The 14,865-nt window shown below is 44.3% G+C and overlaps 1 protein-coding gene across 5 annotated transcripts in view; it reads right to left on the reverse strand.

The window, feature by feature from the left end:
- MECOM (MDS1 and EVI1 complex locus) overlaps nucleotides 1-14,865 on the reverse strand; it is a 344,986-nt gene that overhangs the window by 19,053 nt on the left and 311,068 nt on the right. For 3 of the 5 annotated variants that reach the window (XM_075031354.1, XM_075031357.1, XM_075031359.1), the window contains 4 exons: nucleotides 12,473-12,620; nucleotides 11,273-11,429; nucleotides 4,134-5,496; nucleotides 2,081-2,168 (listed from right to left, as the gene is read on the reverse strand). In XM_075031354.1, coding sequence (XP_074887455.1) covers nucleotides 2,081-2,168; nucleotides 4,134-5,496; nucleotides 11,273-11,429; nucleotides 12,473-12,620 — 1,756 coding nt within the window. The remainder of the gene's footprint in view (nucleotides 1-2,080; nucleotides 2,169-4,133; nucleotides 5,497-11,272; nucleotides 11,430-12,472; nucleotides 12,621-14,865) is intronic. The other 2 variants (XM_075031356.1, XM_075031358.1) reach the window with 1 other exon arrangement.

Here is a 14,865-nt window from a genome sequence, read left to right on the forward strand (position 1 = left end):
TGTATCCATCCATCTCACACCAAGTTAAAGACGTTATCCCTAGCAGCTAGGTAAGCGATAAAACGAAAGCCAGTCTTTACCAAGGAATTTTTTTTTTTTTTTTCCTATTGCACAATAAGGAATGTGGAGGAATGGGCAAAAAGGTAGAAGGGGCATATTTGTGTGCTCCCGTGCACGTGTTCAGCAACGCAGGTGCACAGCTAACCCTCCCTCCTGCCAGAGGGTGCTCGGCTGGCACCGCAGCGGGGAGGTGGCATCCGACACCTCCTGCTCACACTGACCGACTCGGTGACCACGCCGGGACCTTCCTTGGGCACCAACAACAGATTTAACCAACGCCCCAGGAAAAAATACGAAGGGTGAAATCCCGACCTCCTGCCCGCTAATGGCAAAACACCCAACGTCCCCATTTCACCTGCACGCCTACGCCATCCTCACCTAACTCCCATTAACCCTCCTCCCGTTCCCCAGGTAACTCAGTCTCGTACAACGCTACGTAGAAGAGTACCCAACTCCTTCCCTGCCCACCACAGCCAAACTCCTAACGGTGCATTTTACCCAAACAGCCTCCCTTCCCACCCACTGACCACGCTACCTACCGCCGTCATCAGACCAACTTGCAGCATTTAAATAATTTACTATTAATTTACAGCCCCTTAGCTGCTCTAACAGAATCACTCACTTGATGGAGAGGAACCAGCCTGGTTTTACACCAGGGGACACAAAGAGGATTGAGCTCCTGTTTGCATATTTGTGCATTAGTACTATCTGCTGTGAAATGGGAATTTTTACTTGTTGCTTTGCAACTTGGGCAAATAAGGTAACTCTGCAAGAGGTGCTGAGCTGCTATTAAATCCTGTACATAAATTCTCAGCAATTTTTATACTTAATAGATCCGTTACTTCCTTCAGGCATTGGAACTGGAACGGAGTGTTTTTTGGCACTCTCCACCCATGCAATAGCATTATGTTTGTGCATCTGCAACTACATATGCCATCAGCTGCTCTTCCCAGTTCTCCAGAAGTCCCATATTTCAGAACATATTCCATACAACTTAGGACATAACAACTGTTGACTTCATTGCGGGGAGGGGGGGGGAAGGCAAGTGGTGGCAGATTAGTGGCATGGTTTGCCCAGGAATTAGAGGAAGCTGAACCAGAGACAGCAGCTCCTGGTTGTGTGCTTAAAATACAAGACACATATGGGGTGTCATTATTAGGATGAAACAGCCCGTAGTCAGCAAGGGGTTCAAATTTGCAAATATCACAGAGCATTTTATTTCAGGCATAAGATTTAACCCACATTTTTAGCAAAAGCTCCTTAAGCAAGGAGGAGGAGGACAAAATGAGAGTGCCGTGTTGTTGAAGAAAAGCAACGTATAGTTGGTGTACAGGTCCTCTTTCTATACTACATACACATTGCAGCTGTTACCCATTTTAGGGACACTCTCCTAAATTTTTGTTATCCAGCAAATAAGCAGCAGGATTATGGCCTATGAACAAGACAGCAGCCCTCTCATATAGCACGTCTTCAGGTACAGAGGAGCAGGGATCCTACAAAGTCACTGCACAAGCTATAGCTAGCCCACAGCGGCAACCTAAAAGAGATGGAGCATTTGCTTCTAAGACTTGAAAGAATTGGGTGGAAGGTTTTCTCTCTTTTCTGGGAGTCCTTAAATATTGACAACTGGGATGCTCAGCTTTGCTGGCCTGACTTTGAATCTACATTGCCTCCTTGTAGTCAATATTGACTCCACCGCAACGGCCCAGAGCATGGGAGAGTGCTGAAGAAGGCATGGGTAGCTGCAAGAGTTGGTAGCTACGCTACGGTTTTGGAGGAACACAGTTCTAAAACATACATGTAGTTTGAATCTGGCTTCCTCTATAATCAAAACATGTTGTTTCATCTGCAAAACATCAAGAAGCTCAGAACAATGCTTATGCTTTTCCACCACAATGGTGCAGCAAAAACTGTGTGTTTTAGGAAATCCAAAAATGACTAAGACTGCATTCATTTCTCTGCACCTGCTTTGAAGCATCAACAGGCTTGTTTACAACATCAAAATTCCCAAAATACTTACTTGTGGATGAAACAAGAATCCCGGGGAAGGTCTCAAGTATTTCTCTTTTAAAGCTTCCAGTGGGTCAGTTAATTTTCTTTTCTCTACTCTGTAAATGTTAAAATTAGATTTGCTTGTGATGAATCAGTCTCAGATATTAATAATTATACAGCTACTCATGTTTAAAATAGTCAATTATACATCAAGTAATTTGTTTCTCAGAGATAACGGTAAAAGATAAGGAAGTATAGTCAACGCGCGATTCCCGCACACAACTCATTACTGCGGGTGGGGGCTGCGAATTAAAGGGAGATGATACCATTTACATAGGAAATAATCCCATTTCAAAAGACCGGTAATAAGTATAACAGGAACCAATGACTAACTACCAAGCACTTTTATGAAGAAATAAGGCAACTGAGTGTGCTCTCCACTCAGAGGAGAGGAATTCAAGGCAAGAGGAGCCTTGAGCAATGGGTCCCTTCTCATCTGCCCATGCGAGACATCCCAGCCACCATCCTGGAACCCTCTCCTCATGCATGGCCGCGCACAAGCAGGGCAAGAAAGGCGGCCTTGTAGGAATGCACTGAATCTGATGTGCCAGCAACAAAGACCGTTGGGCATTTAGGCAGCGAAACTCAGCACGGATAACTCAGAAGCAGTGTGGAAATTTGAGGGTTTGCTTTTTTTCTGTTACTGATGTGTACGGTTTAAGGGACAGATCCTGTTGTCTATACGTAGATGTAACTCACAGCAAAGGAAGGCTCGGTAACAACTGGCCTTGTGCTACGCTGCCAGGATTTGTACAGATTTCATTAGTTTGTAATGCAGGACCATAAAACACGGATCATTATTTCCACTGCTTCAGGCATTTAAAATTAATATGACGCAAAGAAAACCTATGGTCTAATACAGATATCAATCTGGCATGAATAAAACCATCTCAGTAAATAGCATCACATCCTGTTTCTTCATAATGCATACCTGTCGTCTTATGTGGGAGCATTCTTGAAAAACTTTGCCCATAGCATTTCTTTTTCAGATAGAGTAATAAATTAACATCATTTACATGGCAGTAACTTCTTTTTTTTTAACAATAGGCTGTAAAATCAGTCATTTATATCACAGACAAATATTTTTATGGCTAATATTTCTCTAAACTAATTTAGATGCATGACTTTGGCTGGTTACAGATATACAAGCAGAAAGGCGAAGGGCAAAGAGGGGCTGACGTACACATGATGCAGGTGAAATCCAGATCCCAGTGAGATCCATCTCCACACTACTGGGAATCACCGAGGGCTCAGGATTTTACCACTGGTTTTTAAAACCTCAGCTCACTGACAGTGTGTGCTTGTGCACCCATCAAAGCCAACGACAAGGCTCCCATTGATTTCACAGGGTAGATCAGATTAACTAGCCCACTGGTTAGGCTTTGTACACACAAGGACACTGCACCTTCAATTATATTCATTAAATGCCCAGATAAACCAACCCATTGCTCAAATCAGTGCAAAAAACAGCTGAAATCACTCTCAATTTCCTTACTTTCTATACGCCTTAGGGCAAATTTGGTTCTTTTTTGGACCTATGAGATACTCCTACTTAATTCAGGTAGTGTACAACTGGCACCCTGGTGAGATGCTCTCTACTTTCCAGGGGAAGGCAGAGGGCGGTAAAGGTGAGTGGGCAGCATTTTGGAAGAAAAGGAATTTGGGGCAACCAGCGGTGTCCAATACATGGTAAATATACAAATATCCAATACCGATGGTTTCTGGGTAAGAGAATACATTCAACTTCTGCATGCCAAGCTGCGCAGGTTAAACTAATGACTCACTGCAACGAGGGCAGTCATGAAGACTTGCTAATTGCAGCAGTACCGGCCCCGGGGTTTGCTCTGAGCAGCTCGGATTTGAGGTGGGGTGTGCAGGTCACCCCGTGCCCGGGTGGTGGGATGACGCCTCCAGGGATGGTGGGAAGGGGACCGGGTTGTCCTGCATCTACGGGCGGGTGGTCCTGGCAAACCTAAGTGCCTGTACCAAAGGATGCTAGAAGGCAGCAGATAGTCCGTTACCTGTAAATGGGATCCATAAAGAACGGGGTGGGCCTGGCGTGCTGCAAGGAGGACTCCGAAGCTTTCCTTTGCTCCAGGTCGCCTCCTTTCTTTTCTCCAAAGACGTGGTTTTTCCGAGGCTCGGCTTGTTTTGTGCCGCTGGCTCGACTTCTGCTGCCCATGCTGAGATCTAGAGGCTGGTCCTGGCTTGCCGCAGAGGGGGCTGCTGGCTTTGAGGGTATGGGAGTAAGTGGCTTCTCCTCCTTACGCTTTATGGTGAGGTCAAAGGGAGACTCAGAGCTTCCCTTTGGGATCTTCTTTATTTCACTGGGTGATTGGGGCTCCACTTTCAAGGGTAACGGTCTCAAGTCTCTATCAGGAAATGGATACATTGATTGAGAGAATGCTGGAAAAAACGGGAGGGGAAACATGGAAGGGTAAGGTAAGGCTCCGACTTTTTTGTCTTGCAGCCCCACAAGTCCTGTTGAACCAAAGTACTTTTCAGCAATAGAAGCAATAGCCTTTATAGAATCATTCACCGCTCCTGACACCGCAGTCTGCTCCTCTAAGGATGGTGAGAAAATGGAATGATTGCTGTGGTCTTTCTTATTATTTATTGAAGCCAGGCTCTGCAGAGAGCTTACTTTGTCTTTGAACATTTTACCATTTTCTTTAAATTTCTCTTTCTCACTTTCAATGTCACTTTCCAGATCAGAGCCCGAGGTGGTTTCCAGGTCACTGCCACTGGGGGTACTGACATCGTCAAGGTCAAGGTCACTACTCTCTGACTGGTCACTGAGTTTCTCATGCGGCCTCTCTTCAGAGGACCTCTCTGGTTGAAGCTCCACTGGCTTATTCTCCCCTACTGATGGTTGTTTATTTAGTGCCTTCAAAATATCCTGGGTGGCTGGCAGTATCTGAGGATTGGTCATGAGGGGACTTTGACTTTTGTTTGTCTGATCTGCGCTCGGTAGTCCTTTAACAGGAGAACTAGTAGGTAGCAAAGGTGGCCTGTGGTACAAGCCTGAAGGAAACAGACCGGGGAAGCTAAAAGAAAATCCAGGAGCTGTTGGAAAGGTAAGACCAGCAGGATGCCTATTGGCTCCAAAATAGTCAGCAAGGCCCGGATTTGCATGATTCATATTAACCATGGACGTTTTATCCATAGCTGGGGTTCCAGGAAGTGAAATGCCTTGGCCAAAAAATCCTCCTGCTGCAAAATGGTTCTTGCCCTCACAAAATCTCCTGTGTTTATTTAAGGAAGACGTAGTGCTGAACATTTGTCCACAGTCTTTGCACTTGATTTGGGTTCTGCAATCAGCATGCATGCGCTTATGACGACAAAGGTTTGAAAACTGAGTATAGGATTTATGGCAGACCTCACCTGTATGTAAACAACAACAACAACACATCTCAGGCTTTATGGTAATTGCCCCCACCCTCAAAATTTTGCAAATAACACCATTTTTTTACCCGCCAAATGTCAATTAGGAAGCCGTAAGGAGAAGGCTGGGTGCACAAATGTACGAAAAGCTACCGTACTCTTCCAAAGCAAGGCATCCAAGCAGACAAATGTCTAAAGACAGCACCAAAGCCCGCTCCGAGAAACAGAAAAGGTCTGAAATCACTAAAAGACAAAGTTCCCGTCTTTGCTCTTTGCATTGCACACTGTTGCATATTCGGTACCATTATTCCATATTGCATTAGCACCCAGAGCCCCGCCAAGAGCCACAGCTCGGTGCTGTAACACCGTGTGAACCCATGGTGCTCCTGCGTGAGCGAGCACTTGTGTCTTCAAATGACATCCATTTATGTCACTATTCACACGTGGAAAGTTAGTCATTAAAATAAATATTTGCAGGACCAGACAGGAGAAAGACATAGCTGCCTCACAGAGCTTTCAGTCTGCAAGACCACAAGGGTATGAAAGAGGTGAAGGAGGAGACAACCGGGTATTTCCAAGTGCATAACCTTATGAACAAACAACATTTTTTTCCACTTACAATTAAGAATTTAATCTCATGGAAGTCCAGGCTAGAGCCTGAGTAACCTCAATCTAGTACGCTTTTATGTCCAAAGCACTTCTATTCGTGTAATGCATACAGTCCCTACAGGTGCCTGGGATGCTGTAACTCTAAATTCCACATCTTAATAAATTTACTAGTTTTAATATTGCTTATTTGTCTCCTGCACATGAAAAAAATACTCTCTACTCCAACAACAATTTCCTTTAAGAATGCAGCTGTATTTATTTGCATGTCTGATGCTCAAAACAGCTCGATGGATTTCCTTTCAAACTCCTCTGGGATGAGAACAGCTTCAGCCTCACAAAAGCAGCACTTGGAGAAAGCTTGAAACCACAGAGGGGAGATCTACCTTGAGCTCAGGGGCCTGATCTAGCCTGCGACACTTGGCACATTGGAGCCCAGCTCCCCCCAACCATTTTCAGTAGCAGGAGGCTGAAAGCGGTCCCGGTGGTGCAGATGGAGACGCTATGAAGACTGAATCACGTCATTGAAGCAAACGGGATTTTGCAGGTCTCTGATTTTCTGGCTGCTACAAACCTTAGGGAGCAAACTGGGGCAGCAACCGGGTTATAGGTCTGTAAGTTAAAATGTGGTTTGGAAGAGGGTAACGCTCAGCTCCCCATCCTTTGGAAGAGCAGGGGCATCGGGCAAGGCCCAAGGCTGCGCTATGTCTTGCGCTCTTCATTCTGCTAAAATTTGTCTGTACCTCTGCACTACCTTGTTCCTAACAGTATCAGCTCCAGCCTTGTTGAAAAACAAGGCAGCCGCATTATCAGTAAGCAGTGTTATCCCTCTGTAATAAATCCTTTTTTTTTTTTTTTTTTTTTCCCAGCCAGGAAAAAGCATGTGGCCACTTTATTTTTATTTAATTTGTGTTATATCATAAGCTCTCATCTTTCACACATCAAAGCCACACAACAATACACATTGTGTATTCTGAGGCCTTTTTAACAATCATTTTCATGATTTGAGACAGACTGACATAATTTACAATGGCTCTATTTTAAGCCTGCAAAGGAAACTGAATTGAATGTATCCCATCCTGCACTCTTGGTTCCCATGAACTGCAATCACGTCCTCTAACTTCCACTCGCACCGGGGCCTGCGCTAACCTTCCTGCTCCTCTAAATCTCTGCCCTTGAGAAACTTGACCACTTGTTGTCATCTCTTAACTGTTTACCTCTTCAGCAGGCTGCTTCATATCTCAGCAACAATGCCACTATTGTTCGAGGGCCTGATCCTGCCTCATCCACCCATTTTCCCTGTTCATGTCCCGTTGACATCCCTGGGACAATTCATGGGGTAAAGAGTCCAGAATTGGGCCCAAACACAGGAAATTTGCAATGCGGTAATTCAGGAAGAACATTTGTTGCTGTGTATCAGTTACTGTTCCTGCTGGAAATCTTCATTCACAAGGAAAGACAAGAAAGACAAGAGAGAAAATAAAAAATAAAATGAAAAAGTAAGAGAAAAAAGATGGAAGAGAAAGGAAAAAGAGAGACAAGAAGGAAGAGAAAAACAGAAGGGGGGGAAGGGGAGGAGGGGAGGAGAGGAGAGGAGAAAGGAAAAAAGAAAAGAAATTATTCTAGTTCCTTGAAAATGCTTGATTTTCTCTGGAGAAGTACTTTCTGTTTCTTTTTCTGGAAAATATTTTATTTGCCTATTTAACATAGAACTATTTTTTCATTTAAATAGAACTATTTGTCATTTATTTGTTGCGGTACGAAGCTCCGATTTTTCTGCTATTTTCTCCTATTTTTAGCCTAATCACAAGCATAAGGTTTCTGCTCCCACAGTGAAAGTCACCTCCATCCTTCATGGTACCGAATCAGGCCCCTTACCTTCACTGGTGAGGCCTTACACAAAAAGCTCCCCATGCTCCCATCAGGCTGATCACAGAACTAAGATTAAACTGACCAAAATGGTGACTCAGGTGACACATCCATAGGTTTGCACAAGCATCATCTTGGATATTATGGGCCAACTCTTCTCCTTGCGTAAAGCAGGACAACTCCATCAACACCGATAGAGTTATGCGTAACATAGAGCAGCAGAGCATCAGACCATGCATATTTTTCCAGAAAAAAATCATCTCCAATGCATACATTTACAAGGCAAGGCTAATGTATAATTAAAAACAAATCATGTTTTGTGAACTTTTGATCTTCTACCAGGTTGTGTTGAGGGCCTGCTTCTTATTCACGTGACTGTATTAAATATAACACTCAGGTATGCTACAGAGGCAAGTGGGTGAAAAGGGGTGTATTGGCACAGATTTGGTCTTCCTAAAGTTTGGGAAGTTCTCCCCTAAAGAACATTGATACATTATTAAATTATTCTTCTACATTAATATAAACAAAAGTCAACAGAACCAAGAAATATCCTACTCTGGAGAAAAGCAAAAATACACACTTACAATTGAGAGATATCCTTCCAAACTATTAAGGGAGATGCAAATTAATGATTTGACTAAATATACTTTATCTCAGTGTTAAAACTAAATTAAAGCAATAATGGCAACACCATTAAAATACGTAAATATTTATTATTATAAACTCAATCAAACAATTAACAGTTGTACTGAGGACTTTACCTTTTTGAGCATAAAAGTTATTTAAAACTATTTAATGAGGTGCTGCTTGCTCAAGGTGCCTCTTGCATTTAACAGGCAGTCTGTTCAATCCACGGGATGTCAAGGCTGGCAAAGAAATTTTGGGCCCAGGTCCGAAGCTGTTACTCCCCAGAGTAGTCTTACTCTTGGGGACTGTTGCCTGAAGCCTGGGTGTAACATGGCATCAGTGAAGCGGACACCGAGCGCTCCGCTGATTTTGGAGGAGACTGTGTCTAAATCGATTATGCCACCTTGACCTCCGTGGATATTCCCAGGAGCCAGGACTCCTCAGATAAGTTCGTGTTACAAGATCTACCTCTTTTTCAGCGCATGACTTTAATTTCCAAGTAAAGCTTTGCTTAAACTTTAGTAGATGGGGGATGGTTATCAACTTTAATTGCTTCCACATATCAAAGCAACAGAAGCTGGGTTTGATTTCTCCTATTACACCTTATTACACCCTTTAAATCTCAGCGCCATACTTTTAAGCAACTAACTTGTAAGGGAAGCTTCCCTCCTTGCAGCTTTTATTACTCTACAGACCCCAGGTTTAACGCAAACTCCCAATCTGGTTCCCAAATTGCAAAAATTCATCTCAGGCCTATGCACGCTCTGTACAGCGATTGTCTCTGGACCCCAAATTAGCCAGCAGTTAAGTTTGCATATTTTCTGCTTATTAAAAAAAATTACTGTAAGTACTATTTTGAATATGTTCAGTCTATTATGGCATGTGGTTTCTATTTGGAGAGGCTGGAGATTTTGTGAAGGCAGTGAGTAATTACCTTAGTGTTGGTGAGTTTTCACTCAAGCTTGGGTGGTGTACTGTAATAAGAGACAGTTGCCATAAACAGACTGGTACGAGTAAATCATGGTGTGTGGCCTTTCTGGTGGAAAACAGATATCTCCTTTAGGTGACCCTACCTCCCTCCCATCGCTCAGCAAAGCCTACCAAACATGTGGTCTCCAAACCCTTTTGTTCTGCAATTACATGGCTGTTATTCATAGGTTGCTCAATGGGTTTTCATCCCTCACAGTGTACATAAGGAAGAATACCGGTTGCTGTTTTGATTTATCAGAATAAATAGTAACAAAGAGCATTTGAGAGATCATTTCTTTTATGAGAGGGGCCACTTAAGACTTTTATGTAGGGCATTGCAACAGGACCATCTGAAAACTCCCTAGCTATCCAGAAGTTACTGTTTTCTAATAATTATAATCTTTAAGTATAATTACTTAACCTGTAATCAGGTTTAAAATTATGAGTGATATTTATTATCGGATCTAGTTATACATTTTCTCATTGAAGAAGCCCAAACCAAGAGTATTATCTAACCCAATGGCAGGTATACAGATTTTGCACAAATGAGTCTTTCAAGCCAATACTCCTCCTCTTGAGGAATTACGTTAGCGTGCGGCCGCCACTTTGTCCGGGTGTGGTGTCGGTATTTTAGTAAATTATTGTTGAGAGCAGCAAAAGATTAAGAGGTTTAGCGGACAAGTAGGGGAGGTGGTCACAAGGTGCCTTTCGAGATATAGCAGGTGCCTGAAAAGACTGTGGTGAAGATTAGCACTACCAGGAACAATATTCTTAAATATTTTCTGCCTCTGCTTCCCTGGTGAGAGAAAGCAACCTGCAACGTTACCGTGCACCCAGCTTCCCCATCTCCTAGCAGGATTTGGCTCAGCAGTAAACACAACCCGTGAGACTTTGAGGATCCATTTTATAGCCCAGTACAGAGTCAGGCCCACATACGAGACAAGTTTTATTGCCGGAGCAGCTGTTGGCAAAGATCTAATAGCTCAACTCAATACTTAAAATCTGGGGCATGCAAAGGAGCCTCAAGGAGGGTGGCAAGCTCCTCCAACTGAAATTCACTGCCTCCAAGGTTTATTTTCCAACTCCAGCAAAAGTCATGGCATCTGCTGTGGAGACTCTGTGGCCCAAAATTAACTCCTAAAGCACAGCAGCCTTCCAGGTACTGCTGGCTCTGCCTAATTCCCAGCATGTCCTGACTGTGGTGGCAGCCACCGCCACCCTTCCCTGCCCACCCCGGCACTGTCACCTCCTCCCCTGCGCCAGCACTAACGCTGCCCTGCGCCGCGGGGCCGGATCCGGCACGGGACACGGCACAGGGAGCTGCTGCTCATGCAGAGGAGAAGGAAGGAGAGCAGCCACCTTGGCGCGGTGCAAAGCAATGAGGCTGCAGCCACCGAGCCTGGAGCGGCTCCTTCTTGCTAAATCTTGCTCCCCGCTTGCTCTTCACATCTGTGCGTGGAAAAATATCCCCAGGACAACAGGTACATTTATACAGCGTACAGTGTCTGTCTCAAAAGGAAAATTGTACGAAAATAACACTTTGCATTGGACTACGAATCACCCAGAACTCAATTAATAACTCACAGCCCCCGCAAAACCGGTGAGAAATTCAACGGGAGCGCAACGCAACCTCCTGCTTCCAGATTATGGTGCTTTACGACAAACAAAATAACACTTAACCAAAGATGTTTAGTTGAAGACTTACATATAAAAGGTTTGACACTGCTGTGGATGTGTTTATGTTGTTTGAGGCCTGAAGAAGTGGCAAAGGTTTTGCCACACTCTGGACAAGCGTGAGCACGAGCCCCAACATGCTGGGAACGAATATGCCTCTGAAGGTTGCTGGGGTCCGTGAAAACCTGCTAGGAAATGAGTACTGATTAACCAAGAAACTTGACCGCGGAAGAAGCCAGTTATTACAAGAGTCTTTTAAAATTCAAACCTTGGAGCTATTTGGGGAGTATTTAAGAATAAAAACCTCACTAATGGGCGTCAATGGGACCTGTGCCTGCAGGATAGGGCCTCAGTTTCCCAGGATCAGCCAAGTATTTGGTGGATCTGTTAACCCCTTTGCAGCCGCTGCAGCAGATGCATTTGACCCTGCCATTAGAAATTGTGCTTTTGAGGTCAGGGACTTCACAGAAAACAAGACAAAATGTGGCTGCTTGAAACCTCTAAGCATTACTGCAATAGAAATACTTTATAGCGACAACTGAGTGCGTGATGGTGAGAAACCCTATACATGACATAGTCCTAGCGCTCAGGGCTTGGCTGCATCTTATGAGTGTCAGCTCAATATAAAATTCTCATTACTGCAGCAAACCTACTTAAAAACAAGAAAGTCCTCATGCAAAAGGCCCAAGCTTTGGGAATCTGATAAAAAGCAATGCAGAGCACCACATCCTGTACAAAGTACTGACACAGCAAGCCCAGTGCTAGGAAGTGACAGAGATGCTCGAGATGAGATAGTTGCGCTTACTTAGCGCGGCCGGGGCCCATTGCTATTTCTTATCTGAATTTATATTGCAGTAGTGTCCTGAAGTTTCTGGTCCCGAGGGCTGGCACACAGCCTAGGGAACCCACCTGTGTTGCATTTCCCCAGGGTTTCTTGCCCCTCAGTGATCCTCTTACACCCCGCCAGTCCTCGCAAGGCACCAAGCCCTGAGCTCGGGGATGCTTAGCATCCTGCATCAGCGCTCATTTCAGACGCTACAGCCATTTCCAAATCAAAAGGGGTAAAAACCCAACATATTTATCAAGGAGAAGCGTAAACCCTTGAGAAACTGTCCGGAGTACGGCAGAAGCTCTACGCCCTCCTGCATCCCGGCCCCAGGCATCCCCACTTCCATGCTCCCGTGTGTCCAGCAGCATAAGAAGCACCAGGCAGCCTATAAATTCACTGTACCTTGGCACAGTTTTCACACTCGTAGTGCTTCCCGCTGTCGTGCGACATTTGGTGCCGTATCAAGTTGGACTTCCAGTTAAAAGCTTTGGGGCACTGGTCACACTTGTACTCCCTCTCCTCGCTGTGCGACAGCATGTGCTTCTCCAGGCTGCGGAAACAGAAACAGGTCTCAGTGAGGTCCCCCCCACACAGGGGTTTATCAGTGGTTTATAGGAAGAGGACACAGCAGAACACATAATTACAGCAAAAAAAAAAAAATTTTAAAAAGCCCCAAAGGCCCAACCCTGACAGACCCAAGTCCTTTGAGTACCAGGTTCATCCCAGCCGGGAGGCAGAACGTCCTCCTCCCTACCAGAATAACACATCCTCTCATGTTTTGCCAGACCACTTGCAAATGCTCCAGGAGATGCTGCTGCCATTGCTCCCTAAGGAGATTATTTCATACACCTCTCAGTATTTCACTCTGGTAAGTCTTCCCTGCAGTCTGAATTATTTTTATCTTACAACTTTCCCTCTAAACACACCTTGGATCCCACCACCTGACCTAACTCCATTCCTTTGATGGGAGTCAATTTTTCTTTCAGCAAGAATAGATGAGGAATAACTCCACTGGAGTAGGACAGGATTAAGCATAAGAAGTCTCTAAATAGGGTACACTACGACTGAAGTTATACTTGATTATTATTAACTGTGTTCAACTGCATAGCTGTTTATTCATTCATTTCTTAGTAATTTATTCAGTCTGTTAGTGAGGTATTCAATATCCACCTAATTTCTGTTGCACATCTTTGAATTAATTTTCGTCTCTGAATTTGCTGAATTCCTGTTTTATTATTCATTTGTAGCAAATACATATTTTTAAACACCTGTATTCCTTGGTCACATACATAGTTGCAACTCAGACTACTGCTTGAGGAAAGATCACTACATAATGTAAGAGTAGATTCAGAGAAAAGGCACTGGAAACTGGGATTTTTAGTCTGGGATGCCAAACCAGATCAATCTTTCCTCACATGAAGCTCCCACTGATCTCTGCTGAAGCAGCAGACAAAACCTGCTGGGTTTACAGTCTCGTTTGGGTTGTGCAGCCCAAATAGCAACCTCCATTCTCAACCACAGGTAATAGAAATGCTTTCACCCTGCGGATACTCTTTACTTCTACCCCTCTCGGTCTCCTTCCCTCAGGGAAAAAAACTAATTCTGGCTTCCCCTCCTAATACTTCTGTAACAATTGACTCTCCACCATGCACTGGTAAACAAATTTGCCGTAAGACCAAGAGAATCTTGTCCCCGGCTCTGGCTCTGGCTCCCGGACGCCTGCCGCAGCTACGTGATCCGCCATCAGCACTGGGCAGTCCTGGCTGCCCAGATCTCCATCTTCCCGCTCGGCTCTTTCTCCATTTAATTACACACACCCTCAAGCATGGCTCATTCGAGCCTTTTGTTTTATATAATCTCGATATAGCACGCTTCGGTACTTTTTTGCTGCGAACTGTCTTTGTGGTGTATTAGCCTTTCAATAATTCAAGAGTTCGGAGAATGACTGCATTCTCTCTCATTTTTCACTCTTTCTCACAGTACTGCCCATCTATTTATGATGACTCGTTCTTTGTTTTCTGCCCTTTCTCTTCAATATTTAATATTTTAAGCTAAATTTACATTTCCTCAATGATTCCCATATGTTAGATATCGTCCTCTGGTTCACAGGCAGAAAAGAACTTTAACACCAAACAACTCACAATGTGGAAAAACGTTACAGTCCAGACTCCTGCCTCACCCACACTGCTGCAACCCTTTCAACTTGATCTACCTACATCAGCCCTTTCGAATCTATCACTCAGACTGAAAATTAGACGTGCGGAGCCACCTACTTCTCAACATCAGCTGGTAAATAAGACCTTGCGCCTGCACAAATTCCCACTCAGCGGGGTTGACCTACTATGCGGGCAATAGTGTTTGGCACATCATGTTTTAATTTTGGTGTCATTAATTTTGTGGAAGCGTAAGGATCAGGTCATACGATACGCTGATCTAAGACCCCCCTGCGTGATGCCGAGACACCTCCACTCCGTCAAGAGGAGCCAAGGAGCGTCTGTGTTTTGGGAGAAAGGGTTCCACCTTGCAGAACCTGAAGCATCCAGGAGCAGTTGTCCAAAGGGGCTGCACAAATCCGTGCTGACCTCCGACAGACACCACAACATCCTGAATCATGGACTAGTAAAGATTTCTATGAAAAATATGAGCGCACAAAATACTTTACATTGACAAGTCAATATTTAAGGGACACAGGATTATTAAGCAACGCAAATAAACACGCTGCTGTCCCTAAGAGGGCAATTAATAGTCACTTAGGTTGTGCCCACACGACGTGGAGAAGAAAGAAGACAGTGTGG

Source organism: Buteo buteo, chromosome 7, assembly GCF_964188355.1.
Source record: "Buteo buteo chromosome 7, bButBut1.hap1.1, whole genome shotgun sequence".
NCBI classification, from domain to species: Eukaryota; Metazoa; Chordata; class Aves; order Accipitriformes; family Accipitridae; genus Buteo; species Buteo buteo.